Here is a 21,394-nt window from a genome sequence, read left to right on the forward strand (position 1 = left end):
ACTGCAGGAAGATTGAATCCACACTCTGAACATGGATGTCTGTCACACAATCCAGGATTTCAAACACATCTACCAATCATGGAGACCTCAATTTCACACGCTGTACTTTAGAAAGGGCAGGATTAATCCACTCAAAGTCAGGATGCTCTTGCCCTAGAGGATGGGGGGGAAGGGATGAGGACACAATGCACAGCTCTGAAGTAGATGCAGGTTCCTTTCTTCCCAGTAATTCAGGATATGAGGCACACAACTAATTTGAGTTTTAAACACCCAAAATCACATGTAATGAACTTCTTATATCCCCCTCTTCAGCAGCACTAGGGAAGCCTAAGTGTGTTCAAAAAGAGCACAACTCTGACAAAGCAGGTTGTGGCATCTCCACCCAAGCATCTAAGAAACCACTGACAAAGGCTTAGCCCAAGCATCTGCACAGGCAAATGATGTTATGAGCCTTGTCTCTTCACTGCCCTCATTTCATCCATATCCCAGTGGACAGCTGAGACCCAAAGCAACTGCCCTTCTCTTACTGTCACATAATGCTTGGCTGAGAGTAAAGACTGGAAGTCACAGTGCTGCAAGTCTCTGCAGCAGGACCAGTAATGGCTGTGGGATCTGTCTAACCAGTGCACTCCCACCTGCCTGCCCAGCTGGGGCAGGACTGCAGCTGAACTCTTCAGACAAGGACAGAAACCCATGTCTTTCCCAGCACCGTCCTCTATATTAGCTGGTGACACGCAGCACTCCAGCAGGGAATCCAAATTCACCACAGAGGAGGCAAGTGGGTGTGACACCAGCAAAGCAAGGCTGCACCAACACCTGGTCAGCAAACATTCTCCTGTCCCTGAAACTGGGTCCACTTCCTAATTTCAATGGTCTCTTCAGTATTGAAAATATACTTCAGTTGTCAGCAACTGGGAAGATTGGAGAAAAAAGGAACAAGCTTGGATTCCCATTGTCCCATCCTCAAACTGCTAAACAAGTTCAGTAAGTTTCAGTCTAGAAAAAAGAACATAATTTCCCTCTGTTTTACAAATAAACCTTGCTATCTGTTGCCCAGCTTCCAATATTCCAGGTAAGCAATGGCGAACAGGGGAAAAATGGGTGCATGAAGGAAATCTGTGTGACTTGCTGGGAACTGGAATCATTATCCTACTGGCAGCTGAACCCCCCCAAGTCACACCTATGAGTGTGTGTGTGCTTGCACGTCCTGATGGGCACACGTGGCTGTCCGTGGGCCAGAAGCAGTGTCCTGTGGCTGAAGTCTTGGTCCCCCCTCCCCTGGTGAGGTTTTCACATGTTGTTTGTGTTGTGGATTAAACTTGTCTGTGGTCTTTTGAAAAGCAAAACTGCAGCTTGTTATTTCCAGTTATCCCTGTCCACCCCTCTTTCCAAGCTCCCCTGGTAACACCACCAGGATTGCAGGAACCAATTAAAGATCACTGACTCCAGGAAAAGCCTTAACATGCGGCAAGAAAACAAAAAACCAAACATGCTCTATTAGCTGACTATTACCTATAACTTTGTCCTCTTCTAATCTTTGCAACTAAAAGCTGGAGGGTAGAGGAACTTCAGGCTGATATTTGAGTTCCCTGCACACTTGGGACATGGGTGTGTGCTTGTGTTTGAATAGATGGATTTGCCTTCACAGCCAGCCTGTAATGCTATCCATGTTATTCCAGCTGACAAGGTGACCCTTACTCAGTGGTTGCTGAGACCTCCCATCATGCCCCAACACAAAAACCCCACAGCAGCTGCTTAGACACTGCCTGTTCCTTTGGCCCCCCAAGTAAAGAGAAGAAAAAAAGCAAACAGAAGGCCCATAGCTCCACAAATGAGGCTGACAGCTTCAAAAATGTCAGAAAGCATGGATTAGAATTGCCTTGTCTGCCCTCAGTCCCAAAGGAACAGGATTCCTTCAAGAGTCCTTTCTCATCATGTATGATCAGATTTTATTCATATCAAAACTACAATATGGAGCCTGGCCTGCTCCTGAGAAAGTGCAGCTCCTCCTACACCAAACAACACAGAGCAGCTTTGTAGGATTACAGCAGCATGGCAAGAGCCATGGCAGGGGCTTATGCAGCTATTTCATTCCTAATCTGCTGACCTCGGCCAAGAGATTTATGCAGCACCAGCCTATAGCTGCTAAAACTCATTAAGGCTTTTTCAAGGGGGACACTTCTAGTCTATGTTCTGTCAAAGGCCACCTAACTCACAATATTAAAAAACACAATATAAATTGGGAGAGTTACAGGAAATAATCTTCAAAATGGCATTGATCTGACACTGAAGTTAGAGAACTAAATAAAAAATTTCAAAGACTGTGGGACCCAGTTTCTTAATCTCAGTGGTACCTGAGGCCACACACAGTTCTATTCCTGAGCTGTGGAACTGACTGCAAGGTTGTTTTCAGACTGTTCACATTATCTCAGCACTGACAAAACCACCACAATGCACAGATCAGGACTGCGAGAATTAATCCACAGGACAAAAGGAAGGCAGAGGAGATATGCCAGCAAAAAATAAAAGCTGCTTCCCATATGCCTCAGGTTTATCTTTGAACCTGATGAGCTTTGAAGTACCTCGTACATTTTTTCTCATTACTTGCCAATAATATGCGCAAAACGTGTCCTGGTTTACATTTGGACAATAAACTTTATCCAATAGCACCTCTGCTGAATGCCTGCTGCCCACACAGGACCAGCAGCCAGCTCCTTTCCCTGTGCAGAGCTCCTACCCAGGATGTCTTCGTAGACGTTCTCCTCGGATAAAGTGCGTGTGAGGGCCAGCTTGGTCTGCGCGTACCAATCCACGCGGCCGTGCTCGGATGACGACTGCAGCAAGTCTTCAAACTCATACGATTTCCTGCACCACGGAGGGGGGAGGAGGAGCAGAGAGGAGACTGATGCAGTTAAGCAGCATTTATAACCAAATTACAGCTAATTCACTTCTCCAACATGCGGCGCAGCTGGCGAAATAAATTACCGAGCACGTTTCACCGCCTCGTCCCATATACAGCATGAAAAAGCAATACTGAGACAGGCTGGTTTTATCAGCCACACAAATAAAGGCATTTGGGGTGCCACAGATAATCTGGGTTGTCATGGCAATAGCACACTGTGAAGATGCAAGTGTTAAGTGGCACATCCTGGAACACTGCACAGAACCTTAGGACATGAGAGGTCCCATTTACAGCACAGATCCCACCCGTGAAAAGCATAAGGGGGCCCCAAAATCAGCTCTCTGAGCAGCACAGAAAAACAAAACTTGCTTGCAGAATGGTAGAAAGGATAAAACTCTGCCCTCCATGAGCAAACCTACCAAGTTTTGATTTCCTTTCTGCAACAGAGCCTGGAATTTCAAGTGACAACTTATCCAGAGGGCATTAAAAAAGCTGTGTATTTTATGTTCCGTACCCCAAAAATGTGTGACACTTATGTGGGAGGGGATAAAAAGTAAGCAAGCACTCCAGAAGAATATATACACATCAGATTCACTGAGGTTTACTATGGACAGTGAAAATGCTGCAGCAGAGACTAGAGATTATCATTCCAAACACTGTTCCAGACCAGCTGTGGTCATTTTGTAATTAAATAGAGTTTCTGCTAAGAAAACCAAAACAAAACCCCAAATCCCTCAATTTGGGCTTGAAGGTTAAGCCATGTAATACAGTGATCTTAAATCTGCCATGACTTATCCCTCCAAAGTTACCCTGTGGAGCAGTGCTGGCCACTCACACATTCTTGGAGAGATGACTGAGCGCTGATTATGCTGGACAGTCTGAGCAAAAAGAAAAGATTTGTGTCTCTCAGAGAAAGATGGGAAGGTGGGACTCCACCATGAAGACCAACAGCTTCACAAAACCAATACCTGTGGTCAGCGTTGTTCTTGTGCTTCCCGCTCCAGAGCCTCCTGCTGACAGCTGATGGGGGAGGAGAGGAGGGCAGGGGAGGGGGAGGAATGGATGGCAGAGGGGGTAAGTTTCTTTTATTCCTAACTGCTGGCACCCAGTCCTCTTCCCCCTCGTGTTTGAAAGTCCGCCGGGGCTTGGGCAGTGGGTTGATGAAGGGTTTCTTCTCTGGCACCCCTGGCTCTGTGTACACGTTCTCCACTGTGCAGTGCTTGGATTTCACGTGAGGAGTTCTTATCTCTTCTAGAGTCCCAAAAATCGGCTCACTGATTTCAGAGTCCACGCCAAGAAGCCTTTTGTTGAGCTCAGCCCCACCCATGCCCTCATGGCCCTCAGGAGCCGTGTGCCCTTGTGCTGCCTTCTCCTGCAAGCACTGTGGGGAATAGTAAGTACCAGGCAACTGCGGCTGCAGCTCTGCTGAGCCATCTTTCAAAGCCTGCTCTAGCTTCTTGACCTGACTAAGCACTGAAAGATTCTCCTTCTGGACCTCCCACTTCCCACCTTTCAGCTCCTTGCATTTTCCAGGGCTGGACTCCACTTCCTCATCCTTCTGCGCTTCCCCTTTGCGCTCTGCTGCTTGCCCTGTGCCTTTCTGAGTTCCTGCTCTCCGCTCATTCTCTTTGCCTGCCCCTTTGCACTCCAGCTCCCAGCTCATAAGTCTCTTGGTCTCTGCCTTCCGAGTCCCCACTGCTTCCCCACTCATCTTCTCAGCTACACAGGGCATCTTGTGCTCCTCTTGGACTCCCGGCTCCTCCTCTCTGCGAGGAGCAGGCTGCGTTTCCTTTTTCCCTTCCCATTCTGAAATTTTGTCCTTGATGCTGAAGGACTTATTCCTTAAGCCAATTTTTCCAGGTGACCGTATATTCTGAGTGCCTCCTATCTGTTTTCTGATGATTTTATTGTTTTCTTTGACATTCAGATCCACAGATGGGTCACTGATGATCATTTTAGGACTAAGCATGTTCTGCTGAAAGCAGTCAAGCCTTGGATCCAGCATCAAGTTCTCCAAGGCTCCCAGCGGGTTCTTCACCACAGAAGAAATTGGTTCAGCTTCAGGTGTTAAACCCAGGGCAACAGAGGAACCTTCAGAACATTTCTCACTCAAAAATCCACACAAAGGTTCTTCTAATTCCTTCACAGCTGCTGTATTTTTTTGATCTGCAAGCTTGATCCTGAAAATCAAAGAAAAAGGAAAGAAACATTCACTGCCATTGCTCATCCTTGGTTTAGTTCATCAGCTCCTCAAGCTTTACTCATAAAGCTGATGGCAAAGGATGCTCAAACCAAGCACTTGACAGGGGCTTAGAGAGGAGGATGCTCAGGGAAAGGTCCTTCTAGGCAGAACATACTGTCCTTCTCTCACTAAAACCAAGATGAGGTTTGAAATGGAGCCTTCTTCTGTGGCAGAAGTAGGCTACAGGTGAGAGAGGTACTTTTTGTTCATCAGACATGCTGATACCAGTGAGAGCTTCACCAATGCATGTGTGTGTGTGTGCAGAAGTGCAGCAGAGCTTTGGACATCACCAGGCACTAAGCAAACAAATGCAAAATGGACCACTTGCAAACAACAGCAAAATTGCTGCTGTTACACAGAGGAGAAAGCATATGGAACAGCTGGCATTCCTGTAGTGCCTGCCCAGAGGATCTCTCTCAGTCCATCCTAATATCCCCAAGTGCACACTGATGGCCAAGGACTGCACATTTATTATTACATTTCTATGGGCTCTACCATCCCAGTCCACACGTGCACTTAGGCCCCCATGCACCCAGGCATACTCCCACAGCACCCAGAAACCAGATTCAACACTCTCAGATGAAACATCTTCACTGTTTGGGTCCAAAGTGCAACAAAAAATCCAAATATATTTAGTCTAGAGACTTCCAAGTGTGTGATATCACAGTATCAATACTGTGATACTTTACCAATATCCTGCTGAACAGGCAGCTATCCCAACACAAAAAGTTTCTGAACTGAAGCACTTGGCCACATCTTTGAAATTTGCCTGGGCTTGGGAAAGAGCCCCAAGACAACAAAAGGTAATTACTGGGATGCAAACCCATATCATTAGTCCCGTTTAACCACAATCCCAACATTAAAATTAAACTTGGGAAATGTCTCCATTAACTTAAATGTGTCACTTGTGCCTCTTCCAGAACTTGGCAGTCTTGTAAGAGCATCTGTGGGGATACCCTGTGTGCTGTCAGGCCTGGAGCTTTGTCCTGGAGCTAAGCAATGCTGGCAGTGGTGCAAACTGAGGCTGGGATAGGCTTCTGAGAGGAAACAGGACCTGAGCCACACCTGTTCTTCCTCAGCCTCAGAGATATTTAACTCCTGGCTGTGGCAGTGACACTGTGCTTTGGTTAAGAGCTGGCACTATGCACACCACGCTCTCTCCCAAGCTGGGCATCCCAGTGCCACTGGTGGTTGGACCCCAGAGCAGAAGCCACCCTGCCATGGGTGGGGACAGTGGGGCTCTTCTGAGGAGACTCCAGGGCTGAAGACTTCAGGTGCAGGCAGGGCAAACACTGACACAGATATCATCAGCACAAGTGGTCTTGCCTTGGGACAGACCTTTTGCAGTGAGTCTGGAATATCTGAAGTCTGACTGCATGATTTAATATACAGAATTGCAAGATGGGACCTATGGGGTGTGTTTCAATGTGGGAGGAGAGAGGGACAGTGCCCAGCAGAGAGGTTTCCCTCCTTTGGTTTTCTTTGTGTTGGGGATAATAACAATAAAGCACACTGGTACTGGCACATGGAAAGCTCTCACCTCTCAAGAGACTTGCAGACAGCACCCCCAGACTTGCTGCTCACATCGGCCGCCTTGCTCGCTGTCATCATGTCAGCACACAGCAGGGCAGCAGGTCACCTGCAGACAGACACAAGGAACAAGCATTGCTCTCTGCTCAGCACCCTTCTCTTTTCCATCTACAAACACAGATGTTTCTCCTTGAAGTCCAGGAGAGGAGCTGAAGCAAGACCTGACAGCTTTCTGAGGACAGCCCAGGCTTCCTCCCCTGCAAAACGGGAAGAAAAATTGTCTTTGACTCAGCATCAATTGCTGCACCTTGAATTAAATATGGAGCACATTTCAAGAAGGCTTTTATTGCTGTCAAAATCTCATCAGATTTAGATTTTTTTTCCCCTTGCAGAAGACTAAACCGAAAAAAATATTCTAACAACCTGTTTTAAGGCCACAAGTCTGAAGTGGTTGCTGGGCATATAACACTGTCACAACACTCGAAGCTTGAGATAAGAAAACATTTTAGCCTGAAGAGACACTGCACTGCAACCACTGGTCTTCTCTCTGGTGGGACATGTTAGCTTGCTACTGATCTCATTTCAGAGGGCAACTCCTCGTGGGGTAAGATAAATCATTCACAAAAATGAGTCATTCTGTGTGCCTCATGATTTCTAGCACTCTTGCAATGACTGTCCCTGTCTTTGAGTGCCACTGCTACCCACTCAATGCAAGAGACTCCATCTCTGTGTTATTGTACTGCAATACTCTTTCTCATTAAATAGAAAATAGAAGAATTGTTCTGTTACTCTGCAGCACCATCTCTGCTCACTTATCAGGGTGGTCTGCCTGCTCTAAAGCATTGCAATGACATCAGGCTCACCATCTTGTAGGCAACACTTGGAAAAGTCTCTCAGATCTCTCCACTGGTCTGCCAGAAGCTGCCCTGCCATGCCTGGCATTTGACAAGACCAAGTGCCTCTTATCATTAAAAAAAATATAGCCCACCACACCAGAAACAGTAAAGAACAAAGGGATCTCTCATTTCCACTGCTCAAGTTTTTGAGCAGAGAAAGGAAAAAGGGGGGTGGGAAATCAGTTTTGTTTGTTCACAGTTTTCTCTCCCTCCTTTTATTCCACACTGGCAATGTTCCTGAGGCAAGGAGTGAACTCTGGGTCAACTCAATGTGTACACACTCAGGGCAGCTCACTGCTAACCATTTAGCAGACTCTCTTTTCCCAGACAATAAACTCCCTTGGCTTCTCTCCCTCATTAGTAACTGGAACAAGCACCCACTTCACTTCTAGACACAGAGCAGCCCTGCAACACTGTCAAGAAAATTTACCAGCCCAAGGAAAAAAATCTATTCATCCATCCGTTAACTGCTATGGATTGAAAATAAAGAAAAACTAACCATACTTGTGGCCTTGGCCAAAGAATGACTCACCCAGGCAGCCAAAGCAGATGCCTGCAAACAGAGTCCGCTCTGCGCTTGGTTTTCAACATCCCTGGAGCAGGGACAGTCTCTTCACTCAGCACTCATTTGGTGCTTTGCACCTCCCTGTCACTGCCTTTGGCAGTGAGAAACACAACATTTTTTGTGTCCACACACACAATCCCTGTGGCTCTGCTGAAGCATCGGATGTGCTTCTCTGTCTTCATAAGATCACCCAGTTTCCCCATCAGGAAACTCCATCTCTTTTCAGCCTTTTCCAACAGCCGCTAACAAACCCTGCCTTGAAGACGAACATCTGGGTACCAGCAGATGTGTGCTGATGCTCAGCACTGTCAGCTCCCTGGCAGGCCTCCTGTGGGACAGGCCAAAGAGAAGATGACACAGAGTAAGAGGTGCACTTGTTTCTTCATCTGTGGCGGATGGGACAGACTCCACCAGCCTTGATTTGCAGAAGTGAGCCACAAAGCAGCTGCTGACTGCTGCAAGAATCTCATGGGGAAGGAGCACCACTGCAAGCTGCACATCAGCATGACTTGGAACCAAGGGCAGAGGGACATCTGTCCCTTCCAGGCACAAGTGTGGCTGGAGTAACCAAAGCAACACCCTCAGACTAGGCAGATTAAAGAGTGATCCAGGAGCTTCCAAAGCCGTGACAACAGCCAGGTACCTACTAACACCCCCACTGACAACACACACTGCTGAGGGAGTAAAGTCATCCCTAGGAGATACACGGGCAGCTGTGCCTCCTCTCTGAGCAGGAGGGCACACATGGTGCCCTCAGCATCACCTGGAGGAGTACTGCAGCAACTTAGCTGGTTCTGCTCAAAAGAGTAAATATCCAAACACACCAGAAGACGTGAGGGGAAAAGACACGAGGGGAAAAAGAGTCACGTCTAGAATAAAACAGCAGAAAATAATAAGGTACCTATCAATAAGTCCAACAGCCAAATAATTTCCTGGGGCCAAGCACAAGCTTAGATGAGCTTCAGAGGTGATATGATCATCTCTTCCAATTGTAAGATCACTAGAAATAACTCACAGGCCTGACGCACAGGCATTGCCAACACCTGACCAAAGGAATTCTGATGGCAATGATGCAAAATTGTCTCCAGTAGACAGAGAACATTTACTTTTGTTTTCCAAGTTTTGGCTCCACAAGGCACCCAGAGCTAACACGACAGTTCACTGTGAAAGGCAAAGGGAACTCTTGCCCCTCCTGACTGCCCACACCTCTCCTACAAACAACTGCACACTACCCTGTGTGCTGCCTCAGGCCCTTTGGAGCATCCCTGTGACCTGCTACAGCTCACTGAGAGTTTTTGACAAAGCAGTACATGGAGAAGTCCAACACAAACCAAATATGTTACAAGGGAGGTAACGAGGTTGTGTGCACAGGAGGGGAAGACGGAGAGCAGTGGAGAGAGAGCACAGAGGACCATGTATAAGGCTGGGGAAGGGAGACCTGCCAGAGGCTGAGAAGCATTGTCTGAAATGCTTTGCTTTCCTGAGCAATGTGATCAGGGCCCTCCAAAGTGCCTAGAAGAAACAAGCAGGGCTGAGTTCAGTTAGCAGGAGACCCGGGATGGACGTACACACACCCATCAAGCTGGTACTTCTCGACAGGTTGCTGCTTTCTCTAAAATCCACACAAGAACTTTCTACCAGCAATGGGAGGCACAGCCCCGCAGAACCTGAGCCTGAGGCCACTGCTCCTGGCACATACATCCTGGAGCAGGACATCGAGGCCATGAAAGGGAAGAGAAGATACTGAGCACCACTTGGAGAACCTTGCACTGCAATGTATTCCCTGTCATTGTTTGGGGGAACAAAGCAGTCATCTGATAGCTTTGCAAAATTAAACCGAGAAAGGAAGGACAGGGGAGGAGGTGGGAGGAAAGAGAGAGGGGAGGGAGCTCTCAAACCTGCTGGCTGGGCCCTGGGAAGGATGTGAAGTCTCCCAGCAGAAGCCTCTCGGCGTATCTCCCACATGCACCCAGCCTCACAATTCCCAGGACCATGTGATAGGGGCTTCCTGCTGCCCAGTGAAGGGAGACCTACCCCGACCTCTCTCTTCCAAACAGAGTTCCTGCCTGCTTTGTGTTCGCAAAGAGGCGTTTGTTTACTGATCTATCACTGGCATGCAGGAAACAGCCTTGACATGAGCTGTAATCATCTGTCTCCAGCAATAGCTGTTTGGCTTTCTTCTAATTTAAGTTTTCCTCCCGCCCCCCTTCCCCAGTGCCCTCTTCCCCACTTCCGATCCAAACGCTTTTGGAGTACGCACATCTGGCTCGGGGCACGGGATGCTACGCGGTGTTTCCAGAGCAACCAGTGAACAAAAAAGAGGCACACTCCCACCCTCCAAGGGCAGGGAAGGCTTCCAGAGGAACACCTCCAGGGAGAGGATGACACCAGCTTTGCCCGCTGCACTTGGTGCAGCCACCAGACGACGACACAAGCCAGGGGAGCGCAAAGGCCCTGCAGTCCACGTTATGGGAAATGCAGAGCCAGCACACAGGGGAGCCCTGTCTCTGAGAAGGTCAGGCAGCAGTGGCAGCAAGCCTCCCAGGCCTCCTTTCTTTGCAGTTTTGTTTGTGGGGGATAAACTGAGCACATCTCAAAGGTGGTTTGGGGATGTGCATTACCCTTGCTGCATGCTGGAGGCCATTTCTCAAGGTTTCCTTTGCTCTGTTTACTCTGCACCTCCCAAAAATTTCATCCACATCCACAAGTGGATGCTAGCCACACTGCTGGTGCATAGGAACAGCAAGGCTTCACAGCAACAGGAGCAACTTGCAGCTGGTCCAACTCTCCTCCAAGAAGATAAAAAGACTTGTGTTTCTCCTCAGTGCTCAAAACCTGAGTAACTCTGAGCAGCCAAAGCCTACAAGTCATGCCTCCCTGCTCTGGTGCTTTACACAACAAAGGGTTCAGCATAAAGACAGCAACAAGGAGGCAACAATATATAACATATATACACATATAAAGAACAGGAAGGATGCCAAGAAGACAAAACACTAACAGGAAAAACATGACTAAGGGGAAGCCAACAGTTAAAGCCTTCAAGGCTCCCTCCCCCAGCCCCTGCTCTGTTTGGAGCCTGTTTTCCTTTGGGGGAAGAAGCAGGCATGAGGATGCGTGCCTGTGTTCACACACACAGAGGCACTGTCTGGGCCCCTGTGCACAGCCCCAGCACTGGGCAGTGTCCCTGTTCCCAGCACAAACCCTGCCTTCAGAGGTCACTGGCAGAGCGTAACCTCAGGAGCGAGCCCCTGCTCAGCAGGGAGGACATGAGCCAAGCAGGGCTGCAGCCAGAGCTGAGAAGGGCAACAGGACCCAGGAGAGGCTCCCTGGGTGAAACAGGATGCTCACAGTGGAGGAGTTTGTGACTCGAGGTATCCAACACCAACCCAGCAGCAAGGCATGGGTTTTCTCAAACTTGAGCTCCACAACACGTGACATGAGCCTTCCCCAGCTGACAGCCCCAACAGCTTCTCCTCAGACAACTTACACAAAGTCCACTTCTTTGCTCTCCTGGTCAGTCCTGCACATGGGCCACCTCCACACAGCAAGGCTTCTCAGTGCATCCCGTGAAAGCAGCAATCAGCTTACTCATGAGGAAAAACCTTTTTACCAAGACCAGAGAGATGCTCCTGGAGGGGAGGCTCTGCCCTTGGAGACAGCCAGTACCCAGCTGGACAATGTCTCAAACAAGCTGCTCTGCATGATCACACTCTGAGCATGGGGCTGTACTTGCCATCTCCAGAGGTGCCTCCCCACCTCAGCTACTCTGCCATCCTGCACTGGGCACAGTTTAGGGCAGGGTGACCTCTTTGTCACCTTTGTCTTTGGCAGACACTGACTGTCCCGGTTCCGTGAATCTCATGAAGACTGAAGACACCAACAGCAGGATTGTTCAATTCATCCCACTCGTAATGGGATCCTAACTGTAGATAATTCTAGATAATCAGGGCCAAGCCCTTTGTTAAAGAGAAAAAAGCAGGATAAACAAAATATATCAATGAAGGACCAATGACTGGGAAGTGACATGCTCCTACAGTATCTTTTAGAGCCAGATCCCACACAGCCTCCTCCCCTCACCCCACTCCGTCCTAACTTTTCCCTTTAATCTAACATATCTTCCATCACAGGGCTTATAAGGAGGTCAGGAGAATCCCATGTGTCAAAACAAACTGTATTTTCAAAAACCCCAAGTGGAATCAATGAACCACAGCCTCTGCCTTTGTGCAAGCACCCACGTCAGGGGAGCACCGCTGCAACGCGAGGAATGCAGGAACTCGCCGTGTCCAGCAAAGCTGTGCTGGCTGTTATGACATCCCTTTAATTTTATGATATAATTCCATCTACTGACCTTCTCCCTCTCTGAGCACACAGAACAAACTCTGCCTGCTTAGATGTCTTTAACCTGACTGAAAGGATTACTACGGTTCAAGGGCCTGCCCTGCTCCTCCCTTGGCTGCCAGCAAGGTGGTCCCATCCCTGCCCTTGGTGAAAGACATGCCTGATCACATCTGATCGTTGCCATTGACTAAGGGTGTGCCTACCTTTTTCCTCCCTTCTTGCTTTTGCTTTGTATCAGCTCCAATGTTTGTAAAGCCCTTTCAAGCTAGGATGGGCTCACAGGCTGCCTCGTTCAACACCCTAAACCAGCAAAGAAAAAAAAGAGGGGGAAGCAAAAAGTTTTTTGCTCAGATAGCAACATCAGTCACCTGTCTGGGAAATACTAATGAGCACTGAAGCACATGGAAGGAATCACAGAATGATCTGGGCTGGGAGGAGCCTTGAAGATCACTGAATTCCAATCCCCCTTGCCAGGGCTGGCAACAAGATTCTGCTTGTAAAGAAGTTAACCCTCAGCAGTGAGAAGAGGGAGCCAGGACCTGCTGTGGGCAGTATTAGGGGGTCACCCCAGGTCTCAATTTCATCCTGAGACCATCCTTATTCTGTACTAAAGCAGATGGACCCTTGAGAAACTACTCTCACCTCTTGTCCATTACTTCCCTCCACCAGCCACTTGCTGAAGGTTGTAGGTGAAACTCCACAGGGAAATCACCAGCATGACCTGCCTGACAGGGGGAGCTGGAAGGACAGCACATCTGGGAACAAGGTAGCTCTAAAAAACTCTGCTGACCATGTGCCAGCTGAAACTTTCTTCCCACAGGGCCCTGGAAAAGTTAGCGTAGAGATGACTCAGGAATGGCAAAGGACAAATTCCTGATACAAACAGCACTTCTGCTTCAAAGCACAAGTTAAGTTTTAGCAAAAGAAAAGCCTGATTTTCTTTTCAAACACAGGGGAAGCAGCAACAATTTTCTCCCCGGGCTTCACACTGAAACAGCTGAACCATTTTGGCTGAAGGCTTTCAAAAGTAATTCAGCCAGAGGCAATGCTCAGCATGGAAAAGTGCAGACTGAAAAAAAATAAAATCTTGACCTGAAGACAGTAATCAAAAACAGGGTCTCACGATATGAATTGTCTTCTGTTAAAGGTGGGGCTCGTTGCACTCACTATTATTGAGCTTGTCCCACATTTCCCATTGTCTTATTTTCTCTTTGTTCCTCCCTCTAAACACATAACAAACAGAAAAAAAAAACCAACTCAAAGGGTATTCTACATTTCTTCAGTTTCCTTCAGGCAGGCACACCCTCAGCTGAAAAACACAGCATTTGCAGGGTTACCAGTGGGATGCTCCATGTCCCTGTCAAAAAAAACCAAACAGAAACACTCTTTCTTTAATTCACTGCCCCAGTCACAGATTTAGTCCTGCACGCATAGAAAGTAAACACTGCTTTTCATCCTGGTGCCAAGTATGGTTTGTATGACTGCTTAGAGACATGATGAGCCTGAACTCCTGCAGGTAGGTTAGCAAATAGTAAGAAAAAATGCACATGGAAAGCAAGAGAATGATTCAGTATTTTCCAATCTGGCTGCTAGAATGATTGCAATGCTTAATGGAATTATGTGTTTCGGGCTATGCTTTCTACAAGGAAGTAATGAAAAAATGATTGGAAAAAAACTGTAATTTCAGATGAGGAAACCAAGACCCTGGGAAGTGAGGGCAGTAGTAGAGGACAACCCTTCTGGGACAGTTCCTGGCATTACTAGATCATCTCCCTGTGTTTAAGGTCTTGTGTGAGCGTATGGGTGCTCACAGTGAGGTTGCTCATCCCCTTTGAAGGGGTGATAATATTTGCTTTGGCTTTGCAGCCTAATAAATGAAAATTCAGTCACTTGAAGTTAAGGCTACAGAAGACACTGGTGGTGTATCCTTGCCTGCAGATTACATCAGTGGAGATGGTGATCCATACCTGGTTTGTTTGGCTTTGAAACTGCCCACAGAGAAGACGACTGTGGTGAATACAGAATAAAACAAAAGAAATATGGATCAGATTCATAGAAACACGCTTCTGCCAGCAGAATTGTTTATCAGCCACATGGAGAAACAGGATTCCAGCAGATGAAGTGAAACTGGCTTAAGGTGCCAACAAAGTAAAAAAAAATTGGCCAATACTCATTTCTACCAGTGCAGCTAGCTGATGTGCTTTTCCTTCCTCTAATACAGTGCTGTGTTGCAAACATACCAGTCCTACTACATGAGTAAATCACTTATAGTGTAAAAGAACTGGAAAGAATTCAGAGTTATTATGCTTATAAGAAACCCAAACATTTGACAGCATAGGAAACAACCTGTCACTAAAAAATAGTGTTCAGCTCATGAACCACACTGGAATTCATTTTTGATGTGGTGAGATAATCTCTGCTATTCTAACATAAATGGGACCCAAAGAGGTCCCTTCGAGGAGCAACTCTGCAAAGAGTTTCCTGGCAGGAAGACAAATTGTCTCACATTCAGAAAGGAAATGAGAGCATTAAAATGAAGAACCTCGACTTCTTCCAAAATAAGTTATCATCAGAGAGACAAATGGAGCCTCAGCAAATCTCTCCTTCGGTGGCCTTCACCCTGCAGGATGCTGACTCTTGTCCCTCCTGATGCAGATTTAGGCACAGCTTCCTGCAGTGTCCATCACCACAACCTTGGGGCACCGTCTGCATGCTCCATGAGACCTTCCTGTACCCACTGCAAGTCCACGACCTTCCACTACAGCCTGTCTCTATCAAGCATCACCTTCTGAGCGCAAGCAAAAAGTCACCCCCAGATTGCTTTTTGGTTCAGGAGACCCCGCTTCCCTCTGCCTCCTTCAACCTCGTCTTTGCTCCCACCCTCCCTCTCCCCCGTATCTTGGCCATCACAAAGGCAGGATCTGTTCACTGCAGACCTTATTCTTTATGGAAATCTTCCAGCCACAGCCCAGCCCATCACCCCTCGCTCAGCCCTCCCGAGCAGCACACGTGAGCTGCCCAAGCTTTGGCCACCGCCAGGAGGAAGCTCACCCAGCTCCAAGGAGGAATAAACCTCCGCAGAGAGGGCTCGCATTTATTTATTTTTCCAGGAGGAGAGCTGCTCTCGGTGGGTGTGTGCGTGCATGTGTGCGTGTGTTTGTGTCAGGACAATGGGAAAAAGGACAGCGGAGCGGAGCTGCCAGGAAACACTCGGCCATCTGCCCGTGCGGAGAGCAGTTTTTCCTTTCCTTTTGTATTGAGAGGAATGTAGCTGGGAGCCGCCATCCGCCCGTGCTGGGAGGAAATCTGAGCGACTTCGCCTCGCCAGGGAGAGGAAGCGTGGGGGAGGGAGCCAGCCCGCTCCCTGTGGTTAAGCGGTCATTGCACTCACGGCCAATAAAAGCGGGGAAAAAAGCCCTACCAAAACCCCCAAATCCTAGGGAAAGGCTGCTCTTCCTCCTCCACCCTCTCGCATGCGGTCTGATGCTTTCTCGCATCTGAGAGCTGGGCTGCGAGGGCAGTGGCCCGGGAAACCAGCGCAAGGCTGCACCGGCACCCGCAGCCCGGACGAGAAACCACACAAGAGAAAACCAACTCACATCACTGCACCGCCCACACCCCCTCCATAACCAGGAATTTGGCAATCTGAGCACGAAACAAGGCGGGGAACGACCCTTGGCTCTTACAAGGCTCCCCAGCAGAAGCTCAGCAAAGGGCAGAGCATGAGGAGCGTGGCTCTTGAGGTGACCATCCGTGCATTCTGCCCCAGGGCTTCAGTACGGCTCCTGAGCATAAAACTCTGTAAGAGGGGAGAAAAGATCTGATCTCCCAGTCCTGTCAAAGCAAAAATGCTGGCAAAACATCATGATGGCTTGGTGGCACATTCTTCTGCCACTTTTTGTGGTAGAAAAGCCCCAGGGAAGGAAAGAAATAAAACAGAGAAGGGCAAAATTTTCAAAAGTGACTGCATGACTTTGAAGTTTAAAGACCCATTTTCACAACCGAGGATCAGATTTTTTTTTAAACAAACATTCCTACTAGGCTTGCACTTATACTTGCAATTCCACCTCGCTGTTTTAACTCCCCAGTAAGTCCCAGCTTTGAGTGGATTAGCTCCACATTGTACTCATGTGGCTCTCAGGGACATGGTGTGGTGGCGGACTTGGCAGCTTTTGGTTAGTGGTGGGACTCCATGATCTTGGAGGTCTCTGCCAAACTAAATGATTTCGTGACCGTAGAAGCAGCTAACATTTTCAAAGAATTGTAAGCACACATTCCTTTTTCGCTGACTGCAACAGGAGACAGGTCTAGGTATGGCTGGGAAAATCAAGAGCACATTTCTCTGCACCTCCTGCGCCTACGCAAACTCTGCTGCTCACCAGGCGCCAGATCCAGCTCCACAGAGCTGGTAGAGCTGGCTAATGTGGGAGATGTCTCAAATAACACATCACAGTCCTGAAAAGGGAACTTGCAGAAGAAATAATTAATCCCCATATGTCTATAGAGCTTCCTCACATCTGGCAGCCTGGAGGACAGACTGACACAGTGATGCTATAAATGTAAGCGTGTCCAGGTCAGATCTGAACTGACACCTGTGTGCCTGGTCCCTTTCAGAGACATGACACAGGTTTCCACATTCTGTTGTGACTTTTTAATCATTTTTTGCCTCATAAAAATAAAACCATTGGTGTAGCACAGTGAACCTGAAGCAAATTCCTTGGCTGTTTCTCTCTTGGTGGGATGAGAGACAAGGTGAGAGGGAACATAGAGACTTGATATAAGGAAAAGGCTTTTTTCACTATGAGGATAAAAGAGCTCTTTTCACCATGAATAAAACAGAGCTCTGGAACAGCCCTGCTGCCTCCATCACTGGAGGTTTTCAAGACCCAGCCAAAGCCCTGAGCAATCTGGTCTGAGCTCAGACCTGAACCTATTTGAGAAGGAGGGTGGAGTAAAGCCTCCCGTAATCCCTCCAAACCTGGATGATCCTATGATAACAGATCATTAATTACTGTGAAAGTAAGCACTCTAATTTTCTCTGTGGAAAATAACAACAAGAAATCCCTTTCAAAACAGTATTACTAGACGTTTTCCTCCCTAAGTGATACTTTTTTGCCTTCCTCCAACTGATCAGCAAGGAAACAGTAAAAAAACAGCTGCCAAAACAAGATATATAATTATGCTATCCCTAATACATTTCCACTGTCGTTTGTCCCTAGTCATTCTGCAGTGCCTAAAAAACTTCAACATCTCCATGGAAGCTATTAGGGAGGCCATGAATCCACCAATAATGCTGCCTTGGCAAATAGTGATGAGTGCTGTAAATTTTCACTATTAAAAAATATTTTCTTCCCAAGTTCACTACACTTTCAGAGAGATCAGGGTACACTTTTTTGAAAAGCTTAAAGTTACTTCATAACTAAATTAAAAACTAACCAGCCAACCAACTACTAAACAAAAGTGAGAAATACTGAAAGCATTTATTTGGGGGATTTGGTTTTTTCCTTTGCTCAAGTGTTCCTTTGGGCTTCTTGCAGCAGAAAACCTAGAAATTGGAGAGTTATCAAACAAGCACATATTGTTCACTGCTCTCTTCCAAGGGATGTGCTAAAGCCAATACATACATAAAGGACTTCAATTTCCATTGTTTACTTTCTTTCACATACATCACAGTGCTGGATAATGGAGCAAAAGCAGAGCACCCGAGTACAATTGTCTCCATCAGCCCTTATCTCACAACTGAAGCAGAGCTGTTTGTACATAAGCTTCCAAGCCAGAGAATGTGCATCCAAGTTTTGTACTCCAGGGCAGCCACTAGGGCATACTCCACCCAAGATGTTGGGATGTTGTGCTGGACTGGGCCCTGACTCTGTTTATTGTGCACAGGAAAAGCTCATTACTACAAAGCAGCCAGCACTGACTGCGTTTCACCAGGGCACGTTTTACAGGACCCAGAAAAAATATCAAAGTAGGAACCTTCTGAAGTTAAACCTTTTGCAGAAGCCCTGCCCCCTGAACTATTCAATAAACATCATCCCCTTTCATCTTAAATGCTCATAAAGATGCCATTTCCAGTCCAATGCAAGGGGAAATCCCAGCTGCACTGAAGGTGACTGCAGTGATTATGGTGTGGCTTCCATTTCACCCTCCACATTCAGCTCATTTCTGCTCAGCCCCAACACAGATGTACCGACAGAAACAAGCACAGCCCCCTCTGCTGAAGTCCATAAAACCTCTTTGGATGGGATGGGACAACTCTTTACAGGTTCTCAAGTGATGTTAAAAGAAGAGAAGGGTTTTCTGCAGGGCAAGAGGTCTCCCACAGCAGAGGCCCAGCACTAGAGTGACCCACCTGGTGTAACACCCTGATGATTTGCAAGTTCCTCTGTGAAATTCCCATCCCCGCTGTCCCAAAGGCATCGGCGTTACACACTCAGCTTTGAAGATCTGGCTCAGGAAAGAGGCTCTCTGGATTTTTCCCCTCTGTAGAAGATGGCAATTGCAGCAAATGCCCCTTTTCAATAGATTAAATGCTCTATCAACAGGCCAGTTAAATCACAGAATGCTTTTGGTTGGAAGGAACCCTAAGGACCATCTGGTTCCAACCCCTCAGCCATGGACAGGGACAACTTTCACTAGATCAGGCTGCCTAAAGCCCCCTCCAGCCTGGCCTTGAACATCTCCAGGCACGGGGCATCCACAGCATCCAGGGACAGGGCATCCTGTTGCAGTGCCTCACCAGCCTCACAATAAGGAAATTCCTCCTAACATTTAATCTAAATCTCCCATCTTTTAGATTATGTTTTTATAGATATTCGTCACCAGAACCATGTTCTTTATACAAAGGTAGAAGCTGCCCAATGCTCAGTTATCTGCAGTTAAACACAATGGATATTTGATAACAACTGTACTTTCTTTACTGAAAAGAGAATGTCTACAGACATAACTGGAAAACTAAACCTAAACTTGATCCTTTAGGGGAAATTCCCCAAACATTTTCTTCTATTAGAAGAGGAACAAGAAGAGCTTAAGTAATGCTATACTTGATTTACTTCTTGGTTGGTAAGAAAAATGTTTGGCATTCAAGTAGGCATTCTTCTTCCCATCTCTTCTGCATGTAATAACTGAAATGTTCAGGCTGCATAGCATCTACTTAATAAAAATCTTGCCTAAGTGGGTTCACTGCATTCATATCAAATTGATATGTAAGATACAGGAGAAATTTCAGCCCTGAAAATAGGTTAGCAAGAAGTTATCGTTGCTTATACACCTTCCCAAGCAAAAAGAATATTAGAGATGCAAAGTGTTTGCAAATACAGATATAATATAAAACTAAGAATACTCTCAAGAGGCGATTTGTGCTCTAAAATACTCTGTCTTCCTGAAGTAGCATCTCACAAATACTGAACCACACTGTAAAAGTGCCTGTTTCTCTTTTCTGATCAGAAATGCTCCAGACAATAACTTACCTGGTCAAAATGCACTCACATACCTGAAATGCAGCTGCATGGTCTCAGCAATTCAATTTGCATGAATCACAAACAGGCTTGAGTGTTGCTGGATTAGTAAATTGCTTATGGTTTCTGACTAACTTAAATAATTATTGCCAAGTTTGATCTAAATTCAGTATGCCCACAAAAAACCCCAAACCCAACAGGGAGAAATTTTCAAGAAAACATTTGAGGTAATCTGAAGGAAGCTTACAAGAGTGAGGTTCTTTACTGTGAAATGACATTTCTTAACCAAAATTTAGCTAAATTGAGGGGGTGTGTGTTAAACCCTCCCTTTACAAGGAGCTGAAACACTCTTCAGGCTTTTTCTCCTTCCTATTTATTTTATTGAAGGGAAAAATGGAGGGAAGAAAATAGATGAGGCTACCCTGCCACCTTTCTCCAAGTAGTTAGTTGTATTTTTTCTTATTTAGTCATGAAACTGAAAAACCAATACCACGAAATTTCTTCCAAAGCACCAAGAACCTCCTAACCTCACTCTGAGGTCATTGCTCAGCTTAAGTGACTGGAGCAATGACAGTGACATCCCCCTGTCCTTCTGGGTAACCTCACCCACACACTGGGCTTCACCACTGTATCACCAAGCCATGCAGACTCTGTGAAAATACTGCTTAAGGAAAGGTGCATTACACATTCTTCTGCTTCATTCTGCATTCAAGGAGTTCACAGCAAATAGTACCAAAATCTTCGACATGAAAAACACCCCATTGTTTATATGGTGAAAAAGAAAAAGTTACATGTGCAACAGAGACAATGAAACAGCTGAACTGCTGAAGTCTGTCAGGAAAAAAGAATGGATTGGTGATTACCTGGTTCCAGGAAAAGAGAGGGGAGAGAGAGAGGGGAGAGAGAGAGAGGGGAGAGAGAGGGGAGAGAGAGAGGGGAGAGAGAGGGGAGAGAGAGAGAGGGGAGAGAGAGAGAGGGGAGAGAGAGAGAGGGGAGAGAGAGAGAGGGGAGAGAGAGAGAGGGGAGAGAGAGAGAGGGGAGAGAGAAAACAAACTCAATGGGTAATCCAGGGTCAGGCTTGATTTTTCAGAAAGTAGATCCTGATCAGGAGCCTGAAGTAAAAATAAAACACCCCTCATGGCTCTCCACAGCTTCCTGAGGAGGGGAAGTGCAGAGGGAGAAGCTCAGCCCTTCTCCCTGCTACCCAGGGATGGTACACATGGGAATGGTTCAAAGCTGCAGCAGGGCAGGTTCAGACTGGACATTTGGAGGCAATTCTCTACCAAGAGCGTGGGCAAACATCAGAACAGATTTCCTAGAGAGGTGGTCAGTGCTCCATGTCTGTCAGTGTGCAAAAGGCATTTGGTCCATGGCCTAAATAACATGCTTTAACTTTTGCCCTGAAGTGGTCAGGCAGCTGGGCAAGATGATCACTGTGAGCCCCTTCCAAAATCAATCTAATCT

The 21,394-nt window shown here is 47.0% G+C and overlaps 1 protein-coding gene across 1 annotated transcript in view; it reads right to left on the reverse strand.

Moving 5' to 3' along the window:
* DENND2A (DENN domain containing 2A) overlaps positions 1 to 21,394 on the reverse strand; it is a 57,243-nt gene that overhangs the window by 27,818 nt on the left and 8,031 nt on the right. The window contains exons 2-4 of the mRNA XM_063395570.1: positions 6,685 to 6,783; positions 3,871 to 5,082; positions 2,738 to 2,865 (exon numbers count right to left, since the gene is read on the reverse strand). Of these exons, the coding sequence (XP_063251640.1) occupies positions 2,738 to 2,865; positions 3,871 to 5,082; positions 6,685 to 6,755 (1,411 nt within the window). The 5' untranslated portion in view covers positions 6,756 to 6,783. The remainder of the gene's footprint in view (positions 1 to 2,737; positions 2,866 to 3,870; positions 5,083 to 6,684; positions 6,784 to 21,394) is intronic.

The sequence above is a fragment of the Prinia subflava genome, chromosome 4 (assembly GCF_021018805.1).
Source record: "Prinia subflava isolate CZ2003 ecotype Zambia chromosome 4, Cam_Psub_1.2, whole genome shotgun sequence".
Taxonomy (NCBI): domain Eukaryota; kingdom Metazoa; phylum Chordata; class Aves; order Passeriformes; family Cisticolidae; genus Prinia; species Prinia subflava.